This window comes from Giraffa tippelskirchi, chromosome 4 (genome assembly GCF_054371585.1).
Source record: "Giraffa tippelskirchi isolate mGirTip1 chromosome 4, T2T-mGirTip1v1.2.pri, whole genome shotgun sequence".
Taxonomy (NCBI): Eukaryota; Metazoa; Chordata; class Mammalia; order Artiodactyla; family Giraffidae; genus Giraffa; species Giraffa tippelskirchi.
The window spans coordinates 208933877-208948347 of NC_137278.1; the positions used below are offsets into that span (position 1 = coordinate 208933877).

General features: G+C 65.5%; 1 protein-coding gene across 2 annotated transcripts in view; it reads right to left on the bottom strand.

Annotated features, from left to right (window-relative positions):
- The window catches only part of WNT7B (Wnt family member 7B), a 50524-nt gene extending 38517 nt beyond the window's left edge, over nt 1-12007 (bottom strand). The window contains exon 1 of one of the 2 annotated variants that reach the window (XM_081594948.1): nt 11937-12007. In XM_081594948.1, the coding sequence (XP_081451074.1) occupies nt 11937-12007 (71 nt within the window). Of the gene's footprint in view, nt 1-7757; nt 7841-11936 lie in introns of those variants that run through there. The other variant, XM_081594947.1, reaches the window with a different exon arrangement.
- Nucleotides 12008-14471: the final 2464 nt, after the last annotated feature.

Here is a 14471-nt window from a genome sequence, read left to right on the forward strand (position 1 = left end):
CAGGCCTGGGGCCCCCCACCCTGCCTCCACACAGCCCTCGCCCCTCACTGCCCTACCCCACTCTAACCCGGGCCACCTCCTCCCCGTCCCCCCACCCCCAGGCCCCCACTCCCCTCTCCCAGTCATCTCACTGCCACAGACACCATTCTCTCCAGCACATTCTCTAGGACCCAGGTCAGAGGTCACCTTCTGGTCTACCTTCACTGTTGATGGATTAGGGCTCCTGCTGTGGGTACCACAGGGCTTGGCTCAGTGATGGAGAAGGAAGGGGGCGTCCCAATTACAGCCAAGCACATGACCAGTATAGTCAAAGCTTTGGTTTTCCAGGAGTCATGTATGGATGTGAGTTGGACCATAAAGAAGGCTGAGCACTTAAGAATTGATGCTTTTTAACTGTGGTGTTGGAGAAGACTCTTGAGAGTCCCTTGGACTGCAAGGATATCCAACCAGTCCACCCTAAAGGAAATCAATACTGAATATTCATCGGAAGGACTGATGCTGAAGCTGAAGCTCTAATATTTTGGCCACCTGATGCGAAGAACTGACTCATTTGAAAAGACCCTGATGCTGGGGAAGACCGAAGGCAGGAGGAGAAGGGGACGACAGAGGATGAGATGGTTGGATGGCATCATCGACTCAGTGGACATGAGTTTGAGCAAACTCCAGGCGATGGTGAAGGACGGGGAAACCTGGTGTGGTACAGTCCATGGGGTCGCAAAGGGTCGGACACGACTGAGCGACTGAACAACAACCACACGGCCAGTCTTGCTCCCCTGGCACAGGGGCTGAGTGGCACTATTGGTGTGCAGAGTGAGCTCGGAATGCTGGAGTGTGCCAGTTGATGGCGGGAGGGCCGGAGGGGGCGGGGTGGTCCCTGAGCATCTAGGCCTGCAGAGTGAGCTCGGAATGCTGGGAGTGTGCCAGCTGATGGCGGGAGGGCTGGAGGGGGAGGGGTGGTCCCTGAGCATCTAGGCCCATTACCTGGAGGGAGAAACTGAAGTCCAGGAAGGGGCAGAGTTGCCTACAAGGCCGCCTCAAGTCCATGGCACAGGGCACCATACACCTGCTGACCCAACAGAGGTCACAAGCTGGCGAGCTAGGGCCACCTCCTCTCTGCTCAAGGTGGTCTCAGAGGAGAAAGGTTGGGGCCCAAGGCAGGGAGAGACCCAGGGCAGGAAACTGAGGCCTTCTTGGCTCCCTGCACCCACTGGGAAAGCGGCCCCGCTGGCCCCAAATCTGAATGCGGAGGCAGCTCTCGCTCGGAGCCTCAGGACTCCTGGTCGGCGGACAGTGCTAACCAGCTGGGTTAGTTGGTTTCTCCACCCATGTGAGGTCACAGGCAGCGAATTAGAAGGCAGGGGAGTTTGTGGCAGGCAGGACGCCTACATCAGCAGGACGGCTTGAGAGGCAGGCAGAGCGTACGTGTACACTCAGTCCTGTCTGGCTCTTTGTAATTCCATGGGCTGCGGCCCGGCAGGCTCCTTTGTCCTTGGTCATTTCCTTCTCCAGGGGATCTTCCCAACACAGGGGTTGAACCAGGGTCTCTTGCATCACTGCACTGGCAGGCAGGTTCTGTACCAGCTGGGCCACCAGGGAAGCCCAAGAGTCAAGCAGATTCAGCTTCGGTCTGGGCTGAGCCCCGCTGAGCATGACCTAGAGAGTTACTCCATTCTCTGACCGTCACGTTTCTCCCAAGTGGGGCGCCTTTCCTAGCTCCCGTTTCTGGCAGGCCAGGAGGGAACAGATTCAGAGCAGACCCCAGATGTGAGAGTAAGCCTTTCCAAGGAGCCCTGGCCCCGCAGAAGCGGGGTGCGAAGCCCTGGTCCCCAGTCAGGGGCCCACGGAGCAGGTAGTGAAGGAATTCCCATTCAAAAGCATTCTTCATCCGTTTTGCAGCTTGGTTCACTGAGGGCCTGGAGAGGCAGTGGCAGTGCACTCCAGTACTCTGCCTGGAAAATCCCACGGACGGAGGAGCCTGGTGGGCTGCAGTCCATGGGGTCGCTAAGAGTCGGACATGACTGAGCGACTTCACTTTCCCTTTTCACTTTCATGCATTGGAGAAGGAAATGGCAACCCACTCCAGTGTTCTTGCCTGGAGAATCCCAGGGATGGGGGAGCCTGGTGGGCTGCCGTCTATGGGGTCACACAGAGTCGGACACGACTGAGGTGACTTAGCAGTCACCGAGGGCCTAAGTCCCGGCTCTGGATCCCTTGGCAGCCTTGGCATCACTGCCAGGTGCCATGGGAGGGTGAACCCAGCCCCCACTCGGACTCCCGCCAGGGATTGGACCCTTCATGGCTCCAGTGGGCATGGCACTGGGTCTTTCCAGCACAAGGAATGCCTCTGGCTCAGGAGGCATGTGGGGAAGTGTCGGGAGCAGGGCTAGCCTTGGTAAGGGGTTCCAGGAATGGATGAAAGCCCACAGGTGTCACTGGGCTGGGACCACTAGGACTGCTGACTTGGGCTTTTTCTGTTGATGCCGGGGAGCTGTTTGCTGGGCAGGGGCAAGTCCCCCCGGGGCCTGCTCTGGGCAGCTGTCAGGCTTTGGGGTCTGTGGCTGCGGTGGCTACTGGGGGCTGCAGAGTTTAGTGTCTTCCGTTCACAGCCTCAGACCGAGCCCTTCTGGCGTCCCAGGGGCCTCAGAGGCCACCTGCCCCAGCCCAAGGCTGGGCGAGGCTTCAGTGGGCACCGTGCCAAGCCTCACTCGGTGCTCCACTGCTGAGGCTGTGAGATGGCCTGCCTGGGGCCTCAGCAGCCCATCCACGGAGCAGGTCGGCCACGCCACGTGGCTGCCTCGCACAGAGGACCAGGAGTGCTTGCTTCCTTCCAGGCAAGGCCTTTTCCCCGTCATCCTTGAGCCTCACTCCTGCATCTGCTTGTATGCCTCCAGGGCCAGAGAGCTCACTGCCTCCCTGCCAACCGCGGGGCTGGCCCAGAAGGTGTGGATGCCCTGGGTGGGAGGAAGGACTGGCGGGGGGGGCCTGGGCAAGTGGGGGAGACGGGGAAGATGGGGAAAGGGAAGAGCGCGCGCACCTGTGCCCACCCCCCTCTCCTGCCGGTCAGCCTGGGGGGAGGCCCCCACCCCAAGCCAGGGAAGGAGGACAAATGGTGGTTTTGTCCTTGGCCAGCGGGCGGCCCGCGCCACACAATGACCCTTTCATCAGGCTGAGGGAGCCCTGGGCCCGGGTGTCATCTGACAGGGGAGGGCGCCGGGCTACCGTCCCCTTGCTGGAGGGTGGGGGGGGAGCAGAGCCCTGTCTGAGCCGGACCCAACGTGGAGGCCTCAAGAGCCAGCTGAAGCCCCGCTATCTGCCCCCAGGGGAGCAGGGCCCTGTGAGGTTAGGGGCTGCCCGCAGGCCGCATGGAATAGCCTGTTCTGGGTACCCCGATCCTGAGCTGACAGGGCGCTTGTGTCTTGGCAGTCAAGACCTCTATCCCCCACCCCAGCCCCCGCTCCAGAGCACCTCCAGCAGCGGCTCACCCTGGGGCCCCAGAGCCGCCAGGCTCCTCTCCCTATTGGACCAGAGCTGGCAGGGATGTCATCCTGGGGCCTGGGTGACCTCAACAAAGGGTCTCTCTGCTGGACCCTAGCATTTGTGTCTTCCCACCTCAGGAGGATGCCGTGAGGCTCCCTGGAGAGAAACCCAGGGTGAATGTGTTTGACAGTGAATATTGTTCCTTCTTCTGGGAGTCTCTCTCATGCTCCTGTTTAGTCCAGGCAACTCCTATCCATCCCTCAAAACCCTGTCTACATGTCACCTCCTCTGGGAGGCCCCTCCGAGATACCCTAGAGAGTTCATGACTCTCCCCTGAACAACTACAGCCACAGGGCTCCCCTCTGTCATGGGTGGCCAGCCTCCCTGCTCCTAATAACTGCAAATGACCCCATCTTCGGAGCACTTACTATATACCAGATACCTAGCTGAGCACATTCCTGCATTTGCTTGATGAATTCTCACACCCCTCTGGGTTAATGTTCCCCTGCCCCTCACTGTACAGAGGACATAGCTGAGGTTATAGGATGCACCCAGGCAATAATAGAGCTGTGAGCCCGGTATCTGGGTCACCATCAGGCCCCTTGGTCTCATAAGGACCAACAGGGACACCTAGTCAGAAAATGGGCCCTTCTCCTGTGGGCCTCAGTACACCGCTGCAGGGCCTGATGTGGCCCCAGGAGGAAGCATGTGGGGACCCACCTCCCCCTGCCGCCCCTCCACTCCACACACAGGGGGTCGAAGGAGCCATGTCCAAATGCACCCTTCCCCTTTAGTGGCCGCGGAGCCTCACGCACGCGTCAACGGTGTCTCAAAGTTCTCTGCGATCAGAGCAGCTCTATTTGTGTACCTTGAGCTGGGGTCCCTTGGGGGCTGAGATTTCGTCGGGATCCCCGGCTCCCATCGCCTAGGTGCACACCCCTCTCCAGAGTCACAGGTACTTTTGAATTCCAGCGGCGTGTGGGCCTGGCCTGAGCCTGCGAAGCGACCGACCGACAGTGACAAGCAGACTGAGGCACAGAGAGGCCGGTGGACGGGCTCGAGGCCACCCAGCAGCATTCCTCCCACACCTGGAGGGACAGACACAGTCTCCCAGGCTGCGAGCTGCTCCTCCTGCACCCGTGGCCCCCTTCTGCCCCTGCCTGGGGTGGTGATGCCCTGGGAGTGGGCCTGATTCAGCAACCCCCACCCTCCAGGGTCATGCCCACAGGGCCTCTGGGTCTGCGGTTGGCACCACCAGTAAAGCCACAGCGGCAGAGCCGGGAAGAGGCCAGCTTGGCAAGGCAGCGGTGAGCGCCCCTCACCCCTCGCAGCCAGGTGGTCGGTGAGTAACTGCCCCGTCACCATGACTCACCCGGCTCCCCAGAGCGGGCGGTCACCATGAGAAACTCCTACCGGAAGGTCTGGGGGAGATCACTGCAGCCAGCCCCCACATCTGGGAGCAGGAGGCCGAGGCCGGAAGGGACCTGCCTGGGACGGCGGGCTGGCCTCGTTCTGGCACGAGGCCTCGGCCGGGCCCCCCTACCAGCCGGCCGGGCACTGAAGGCCCTCCCCTCGGCCTGGGGTCTCCCACCTGCCCTCCCAGCGGCCCTGCGGACCCCCACGAGCCCTGAGAGCGCCTGTTCTGATGACACAGGAGAGCGGCAGCTGCCTGGACGGCTGGCCGGGCCGAGCTCAGAGTCCGGCAGGGGCTCAGGGCTCTTCCAGGCCAGCACACCCGTCCGACCAGATCAGTGGCAGCGGCCCAGGCATGCATCTGGGATTCGCTGTGCGCGGACCACAGCCCGGGACGGGGAGCTGGGAGAGCAGCCCAGATGAAAGGGGCAGGATCAATTGTCCGCCAGTGTTTGTGATCCCAGCCATGGATGGCTTCTGGAAAGTCCTCTGGAGCAGAAAGACGCCTCCGCCCAGGGCCCCTCCTGCCCCTGGCATCCACGGATCCCACTGCACTAACCTTACCGCTGACCCTCAACGCTGATGGAAGCACTTTGCACCATGGCGCCTCACCTGCAGCCTCACCTGCATTCAGGCCAGGGCGGCGTAAACACCCCACAGGGTCTTCTCACACACTCACCTTCATTTGCATTACTGAGGCCCTGCTCCCACCCCATGGCATCTCACACTCCTAACCCTAACCCACGTCAGCCCTGTGCCCACCAGCAGGTGAGGAAACCTCAGAGATGCGGGGGCTTCCCATGCTCACTCCCGGGAACGCTGGGGCTGGTTTCTGCTTCAGCATCCCCCCACCTCCCGGTTGCTGAAGACCAGCACCCCACTGGGGCGGGGGTGCTGAAGGCAGGGCAGGGGGCAGAGTCTGTCTGACTGCCCTCCCCACCACCACCCACCCCAGACCCCAGCACTGGCCCAGGAACGTTCCGGAAAGCTGTCGCTGGAGGAGAATTTCTGCCAACAAAGCTGGCAGCGCACACTCTGAAGTGTGTGGAGCGAGCCTCTGTGGGCACAGATGGTCGTCACTGCAGGCCTGGATCAGGGGTGCCAACACCAGTGGAAAACTCCAGGTCCATGGAGGTACACTGGCCACCACCTGCCCCTGAGCCCCTCAGCTGCCACCCGGGCACCCCACTCTCATCAGCTCCTTAGACCGGGGATCACCCCCCCTCCTCCCAGTCTCTTGCTCCAAACCACCCTGGGAGGACTCCTGGTTTCCCATCCCTGGACACCACTGCCCCATCAATGCCAGACCTCAGCCAGCTGGCCCCGAAAGTGATCTGTTAAGCAGAGTAGCTGCTGATTCTCCAGCAAGGCTTAAGACGGAAGTGCCGGGGGTTCTGGGGAGCAGGAGCCGTCTCCACCTCCCAGCTCTGAGAACCAGGGCCTGAGATTTCAAGACCTCCCCGAGTTCACCCCTATCCCCGGAGGGATGCCAGAAGCAGGATTCTCTAGCCTGGCACTTTGCTCGCCTGAGTCCCCGACGATCAGGCGGTCCCCACCCGGCTCTGCGCCCTGCCCGGGGCGGCCTGCCCCCCTCCCCGCTCCAGGCGATGCCTCCACAGCCAGCCGGGGCTGCCCGCCGGGCCTGGAGCGCTCTCTGCGCCGGGACCTTGTAATTATGTCCCACAGCCCGGGAAACCGCGGGCCTCGCAGCATCTGGCTGCGGTTGCGAACTTTTGTTTCAAGATGCGCGACTATTTATAGAAGGAAAACTGGTAGGATAGTAATTTCCTAGGAGCTGGAGGAGAAATTGGCTGCGTCTCTATTAAAAGAGGGTGGGGGCGCGGCGATTTATTAGGACTGCGGCCGCGCGGGGGGCGGGGGTGGCGCACGGAGCGGGAAGGCAGTGGCTGCCTCCTCCGGCCGCGTTAGGCGACCCCGGACGTGGCCCGCGTGTAAAGGAGAAGGAGGGGGAGGGGAGGCAGCACTCGCCCTGAGGTTTAATCAGTAGCATCCAGCTTCAGTTCCCCCAAACGGCGGTTCCATAAATCAAACGTCTTTTTTAAATCGGAGGCCAGGGCATATGCGTCCCATTAGGCAATCCGGCGAAGCCACCGCTGCGCCGACGCGCCCCTCCGTTCCCTGGGCCCGGTCGGGCCCTGCCCGGAGCTTCCCCGAGCCCGGCGGGCGCTGCTCGGCCCGACGCGCAGGCGGGCCCACGCGCCTCGCGCTGCCTTGCCCGGGACACCCGGGCTCACCTCGGCCGGCCGCGCGCGAGCATTGCGCGCCCCGCCTCGCCCCCGGTGAGGGTCCGGCCGCTCGGCAAGGCGGGAAGCCGAGCGAAACCTCGGCAAACTCGGGGGACAGCTTGGGTGCTGTCTGGTGGGACGCGCTGTGCACGTGTGCGCCAGTGTGCACGCGGGGCAGCGGGCGGGTGCGTTCGGCTCTCTCGACGGTGGCACTGCCGTGAGGGCCGCGTGGGTTTATATACGAGGGGGACCTTGCTGGTCCAGGGCTTTGACTGGGACTCGCCGGGGATCCTCGCGCTGCCCGCGCGCCCTCCGGCCCTCGCGCTCCGTGCGCGCAGCCAGGTCTACCGGCGCCGTCAGGCCTCCAGCGGGCCGCCCTTTCTCTGACCTCAAAGTTCAAAACCTCTCACTGTCTCAGCCGCCCCCCCCCCCACCAGTTCCTCAACCTTGGCGGCTGAGCCCGGCGAGGAGACCCAAAGTATTCCGGCTCCCGCGCGTGCCGGGCACCCGGCGCCCCGCCCCGGGACCTCACCGCGGCGTTCCCCGCGAGCCCAGCTCCGCCGCCAGAAGCCCAGGAGAGGGGCCCGCCCGCCCGCCCCGCTTGCGGCCCGCGGCACTCACAGGTAGCTGCCGCTGGACAGGATGAGAAAGAGCTGCGGGCAGTACACGGAGAGGAGCGCGCTGCGAGGCGACAGCAGGAGCATGGTGGGCCGGCGCTCCCGGCGGGGCCGCGCAGGCCCCGCGGGCAGAGCGCGGGGGCCGGCTGGGGCCGGGGTCTCCGCGGCCCTCCCCAAGGCAGGGCGGCGGGACGGGGCGCTAGGGACACGAGCGCGCGGGCCCCGGCGCAGCGGTCGCCCGTGCCCCGCCTCCAGGGCCTCGCATCTCGCCGGGGCTGGGGCTGCGGCGCGCGCTGAGGCTGGAGGGCCCGGTGGGGGCGCGGGCCGCGGGCGGCGGGTGCGCCTCGGCCGCCGTCTGGCCCTCCGTCCGTCGATCGGTCGGAACCAGCTCTGTCGCTCGCTCAGCCTCACGTCTTCAAGTCTCCTGAGGCGCCCAGCTGCCATTGGACGGGCCACCCCTACATCCGCCTCCTCCGCGGGCGGGTTTTTTTAAAGGGGAGGCTGACCGAAGCGTGCGGCAGGAGCCGCCTCCAGGGCTTGCCCAAACCGCCCTGGCTCGGACAACTCCCCCACCAACTTCGGCGAGCCCCACCGCTCTGGGCCGCTCTGGAGGGGGAACCTGGGGGCGGGCACGGCGGGATAACCGCACGGGGGCGCGCGCTCCTCTGGGGTGCTGTGCGAGGCTCTGGGGGCATGCACGTGCCTGCATGTGCCTGTGCGTGCCTGCGGCGGCGTGGGCGCGTCTGCGAGGGTGCAGGTGTGTGCGCCCAAATGCGCTGTGCTCGCTGCGCCTCTGCCTCCGTGTGCCCCTGGGTCTGCGGAGACTGGCTGTGGGTCGCAGGCGCTCACTGCCATGGCCAACCGGGCCCAGCGTGGTCGGGCTCACCTGTGCACTCGCGCACCGGTATCTCGGCAGGCTCGGCCTCCGAACCTCTTTGGAAAGCCTGACAGTGGAACCCCCCCCCCAAACAAGTGCTCAGAAGCCCCCAACCCTGGCTTCCTCTACCTCACTCTTGTGCTCTCCTTTGAGGGGTTGGTTGGGACAGGTATGGGGTGGAGCAAACCCACGAGAAAACACTTTCCTGAACTTCCAGTGGTTTTTCTAAAGCCTCAAACAAAAAGATGGTTTTGAGTCCCATCTCCTATTGTCTGCCAAGCCGGGGCTGCATATGAATGTCTCTCAATGCAGTGTAGATCCCTTAAGCAGGAGGGACGATGACAAGAAAAGACTGGCCTGTGCAGTGGGGCCAGTGGTTCCAGAGGGAGTAGGTTTCCTGGCTTCTAGAGCTGGCATGGAGACTTGCCCCCAACACCCAGGAGGAGGGGGCCACCTCCTCAACCTTCATCTCTCTGGGCCCTTCTGCCTCTCCTGAACCCCAAGAGCAGGGGGAAGGCAGGGAACAAGGTCGCTCCTGGGACTTCACGACCCCAGTTCCAGGGAGCAGAGGATGCCCAGGCTCCAGGTGGCTCCTCCCAGTCCTGGCTTGGCTTCCTCCAGGGCGGCATCCTACAGGTCTCTCAGTTTCAGAGCCATTTGTTTTGAAATTGCCCCCAATCCAAGGCATGTCTACTCAAGGGGCCGCGATCAGCAAAAGGATTCCAAGGGCTGAGCTCTGCCCTCCTGCCGGCCCAGGGGCTCCCCAGGGCTGCACGGCTGCACTGGCATCGGGGCTGTGGGGCATGTGTGTGCGTGTGAACTTGTGTGACCCTAAAACCCCCACTCCTGAGATTCATGGGCCTGGAGGAGTCCCCAGGTGCCTGCTGTGATGTCACTAACAACAAGAAAGGGTTGACTTGACTGGGACCTCCTCCACCCCCAGAGTGAAGGCCCCCCCAGGACTGACCTTCCCAGCGCCCAGGGCAAGAGGTTCAAGTGTTACCCCAAGTTTCAGATGAGGGAAGGTGAGCTGGCAGGTGAAAGAGCTCACCCAAAGCCACCCAGCGAGGAGTGACGGGGGTGGAGCCCCAGACCTTTCCTTGGGCACCAGGCTTCAGGTCCGCAAGCCCCTCAGGCCACATCTGGCCCAGCTGCCCCCTTCCCCAGCTCGTGCAGCCCCCTCCTGCTCCAATGCGGGCACCATCGATGCCATGGGGGCCAGGGCTGAGCCCCCTCCCCCGGCAGACCTCAGGGTGAATCTCTGGCTTCCTGGATGTGCTTCCACAGGGGTATATGGGGACTGGGTCTTCTTGCCCCTCCCAGGACTGGGCGAGTGTATGTTTTAAGGGGCACGCCAAGGAGTTCCCCCTCCAGGGCTCCTTGGTGCGGGCGGAGGATAGAACTGGGCCACTGCCTGGCTGTCTCACGCACTCCCAGGGAGGTTGGCACAGGTGCCTGGGTGCACAGACTGGTCTCACTCCATGGGTTCTCTGCACGGACAAAAGCTGCCATCCTACCCAGGGCGGCCAGAGCTTCAGTCCCATTGACAGAGGGGAGAGGGGGGCTCAGGAAGGACTGGGGGTGGGGGGACCCTGGCCCCAGCTCCGGGAGCCCAGGCTGGGCACCCCCTTCAGCTCCTTCCACCGTCCCGGGCTGGGGAGGTGGCGGTGGGTTCATAGAGCTCTTCCTGCTGCTGGGGGAGGGGTGCTTTCAGATGACCCCTGCTGAGGAGTGGGTGTTAGGGACGTGGTCTGGGGTGCCTGTCCCAGCTCTGCCTCTTACCCTGTGGACAGTGGCTTGGCCTCCCTTGCTCCATCGTCTCCCAGTCCTTACAACAAGGAGAGCGAAGGCACCCACCTGCAGGGTCACCAGAAGGCCACAAGGCCTGGGTGCTGAGGACCAAGCAGCAGAAGGCAGGACCCACGGGGGGTTGCCTATTACTTTCCGGGGCACAGGAAGAGTAATCCCAGGGGCTACTGACCGGGAGAGTCGGGAAAACAGTGCGTCCTCCCCGCCTCCACCCCCAGCACACTCAGTGCACTGCGCGCTCACCACCCGTAAACAAACACCCAGGGACACAGCCTGCACACAGACCCACAATAAACAGAGCCACCAGCAGCCGCAGACACGCCCGCCCAGGCCTGCAGAGCTGAGGCTGGGACAGGGCGCTTCCAGGCTGCCTCTGTGGCCACTGGCCTCAGTCCCTACCGGCCCCTGGGCCTCAGTTTCTCCATCTGTAAAATGGCAGAGGAGGTGATGGACCGAGGGGCGATGGATGAAACGACTCTCAGGTCTGCTTCTACCTCTCCGCCTGGGAGGCCGCGGCTCGGCCGGCCCTCCCTCGGGGCTGTTCACTGGCTTTGCCCGCCGCCGAGACCGGCCTGCCTTCCCACCGTTGGCGGCGCATAGTAGGCTCGCAGCGCGCGTCCGGGCGATGGAGGTGCACCGCACCCCCGTCACGGTCATCCTGCGCGCCCCCCACCCCGCCCCCGACTTCGAGCGAGGCCGAGACAAATTCTGTCTAAAGGAGATCGCAGCTCAACAGGTAAGGACTCGGCTGGCTTCAGGAATGTGGAAATACGACTCGGAGCAGCTACTGCAGCGAGCGCGGCCCGCCGGGCGCCCGCCCGCCCGCCCGCCGGGCCGCGCGAGAGGGAGCGCGGCAAGAGGGGGCCCGGCCGAGGGCCCGGGGCGGGCGGGGCCCGGACCCAGCCCGAGGCGGCCCGGCCGCCCGCGCGGCCCGTTCCGAGCCAGCCCGACGAGTTGTCAAGGTAATTTCAACACGTCCGGGTGATGGATAGAGACGAAGTGCCGTGGCGGGTGCCCAGGCCTGCGTGCTCGCTGCTGGGGGGTGCGCCCCCCGCCCGACCGCCCGCCCGGGGCCGTCGGCCGCCCGAAGCCCCCCGCCCCCTCTCCGGCGCGCCCTCCGGGCGGCGAGCGCTCGGCCCGGGCTCCGCGCCCAGCGCAGCCCGGGGGAGGGAAGGCGCGTCCCACCCCCGGGGCCTGGAGCCCAAACAGGTGAAAGTACGCGCCGGGCACGCTCGCCGCTACCCGCGAGCCTGGCCGCCCGCGCATCCGGCTCTTCCTGCCCCAGCCCTGGGCTGGGCGCCCCTCGCGAGTACCCGCCGCTCAAGGGGCTCAGCGGCGTCTCCGCCGGGCCGGGCCGCGGGTTCAACACACAGGCCAGCTCGGGATCCCCGAGAGCTGCCCATGCCCCACCTCCGGTCCCCACGGGGAGCCCCTGGAGGCGGCTCCTACAGGCTGCTCCCATCCTGGGCGCCCGCCCCTGCCCACAGGGCTACTCACCCGAGCTTCACGTAGAGAACGCCAAAGCAGAGAAACACGTAGAAAATCCACTTGCGAAAGTTTCTGTGCATGATCCAGGGAGGGGGGCTGCGCCATAGACCGCGGCGGCCGGAGGGGACGCGCGGGCCGGGCGAGGGACGGGCAGGAGCGGGGGGCTTCGGTGGACAGCGCTCAGCCGGCGCTGCGGCTCCGGCGGCCGGCGACGCGCGGGCACTGGGCGCGCGCTGCCACCATGGTGAGCCCGGGCCGCCGCCGCCGCCGCCGCCGCGTGCGCCTGGGGGAGTGACCTGGGCCGGGGACTGCAACCTCGGAGCCGGGCTGAGTGACCGCGGGGCACCGGGAGCGCCGGCGGGGGCCGGGGCCCGAGCGCGGCAGGCGGGCGGGCGGGCGCTGCCTCCGCTGGGCGCAGCAGCCTGGGGCCGTGCGCGCCTCGCCGAGCGCCGCGGCGGCCAATGTGTCCTCACTTGTCGGCCTCCCCAGGTGACTCGCGGCCCCGGCAAGCGAGCTGCGAGCGAGCGAGCGCGCCCCAGGTAGGAGGACCCGCCTCCCGCCCGCCCTCCTCGCTCGCCGCGCGCTCTCTCTCCCTCGCTCCCGGCCTCTCCCCTCCCTTTTCTCCTCCCTCCCCCGTGACACACGAACGCATCTCTCCCCCGGAACCCCCTCCCCAGGCCGGCTCCCTTCCGATCGCCGAGCCCAGACTGAGAGGGAGGAAGGGGGTGGGGTGCGCGGGGAGGGGGGTGCGCCGGGAGGGGGGTGCGCGGGGAGGGCGCGGCACCGCAGAGACACCTGCGGAGGGGCTAGCGGCTCCTCTGCGCCCGCGAGGGTGGGGGTGGGGGCCCGGCAGGAATGGCCCCATCGGGCGGTGGAGCCACTCGGCTTCCAGTTTCTAGTGAAGAAAGGAGAGACCACCCACACCCATCCCCGTTCTGGGCACGTTTCCCCTACCCCTCAAAAATTACCCCGCTTGGGGTCCCCCAGGACCACGCCCTTCGCACAGGCATTTCTGCCAGCCCCGAGGACCTCTTCCAGCCCCCAGGTCCCCACAGCTGTCAGGACCGCTGCCGGTGGCGCTTACTGAGAGCAGGGACAGGAAACGGACAGACAGACAAGCCTGGCCAGATGCAAGGGGCTGGCTCCATGACCTCCTAGGGAAGTCGTTTGGCTGCACACCGTGGTGGAGACCGATGGGAGGATGCTGGGGCGGGTTCCTTGGCTCTGTGGGAGGCTCCCACCCCAAGGATCCCCTGATTGTTCTCCCCGTCACCCCCGAGCCCCTCGGTCTGCACCGTCTCCTCTGCAGTGCCCAGAGTGAGAGGTCAGAACCAGCGTGGTGCCTCATACACCAGAGCATCGGACTTGGCTCGGTGCCTGCCAGCAGGCACCCGGGTGGGCACACGGCCTGCTTTTGGCCGAAGCTCTGTCTGGAGAGGGTCGGTCCGTGGCCCTCTGCCTAGGCACCGCCCTGGGCAGTCTCCTGTCCTGCTCGGGTGTACAGACCTGGACGCCTCTTGGGAGAAGGGATGAAACCGGGAAGCACTTAGTTTCCGAGGACCAGCAGAGACCTGAAACTTGCCAGGGTGGGCGTGGGAGTGCAGGCGCGGGAAGGGCAGCGTGTTGCTTCCAGCCAGCCTGGGTCCCTCCTAGCCTCCCCGCCCCCACTTTGAGGGCCCCACTCCCCCCACCCTGCAGTGCGACCCCCTGCTCTTGATCCCCTCTTAATCCTTGCAAATCCCCTGAACCTTTGCCACCACCCAGGCGCGGGCCATTCCTCGGCCTCTGATCGAGGCCGGCGGTGCAGCTGAGCGGAGCGGGCAGACAGGGAGCGTTCACAGATAGATGAGAGGACGCTGAAGAGCCTCACAGGCAGGGAAACTGAAGCACAGAAAAAGGGACATGACAATAGCAGCCCCACCCCCAAGTGTTCTCTGCGTCCCAGCGCCCCAGATGTCACCCCATTTCACGGAATGGGAAGCTGAGCCCTGGAAACCGGAGGGTCGGGCCGAGCCCTCGCTGAGGGTGGCTAGAGCTGGGGGTGGGCCGGCTGGGGCGCGCGAGCCGATGCTGCCGCCCGGCGGCGACGTGCGGACGCGAGGCTGCGGGCTCTCCACGACCGGGATGGGAGGGGGTGTCGCGGGACGCTGGGCCACGCGGGGCCCCGGGACTGCGAGGCGGACAGCGTGGCCCCATCTGGGCACAGATTCCGGGGGCCACCTTGCCCCCAGCGCCGCCAGCCTCAGTCTCCGCCTCCGATAATGGGGCGAATCCAGGGGACCCACGGAGTATGTTGGGACTTCGGTAAAGGACTGCCCCCGCCCCTCCGCAGTGGCCGCCTCCCCCGGCCCGGAGCCTCGGCGACCGCCCAGACCTCATGCCTCGTGGACTCCCGCCCCCGACCTCGATCTGCTCCGCGGTCGGTCAGGGAGACCTCCGAGGTCCGGCAGGATGAGCCGGGCGTGGTGGGGCCGGGAGAGGAGTGGGTGACGGCCGGCCGGTGGGACGTCTAGGTTAGTCCACCCCCTCGGCCTTCCACCCCCT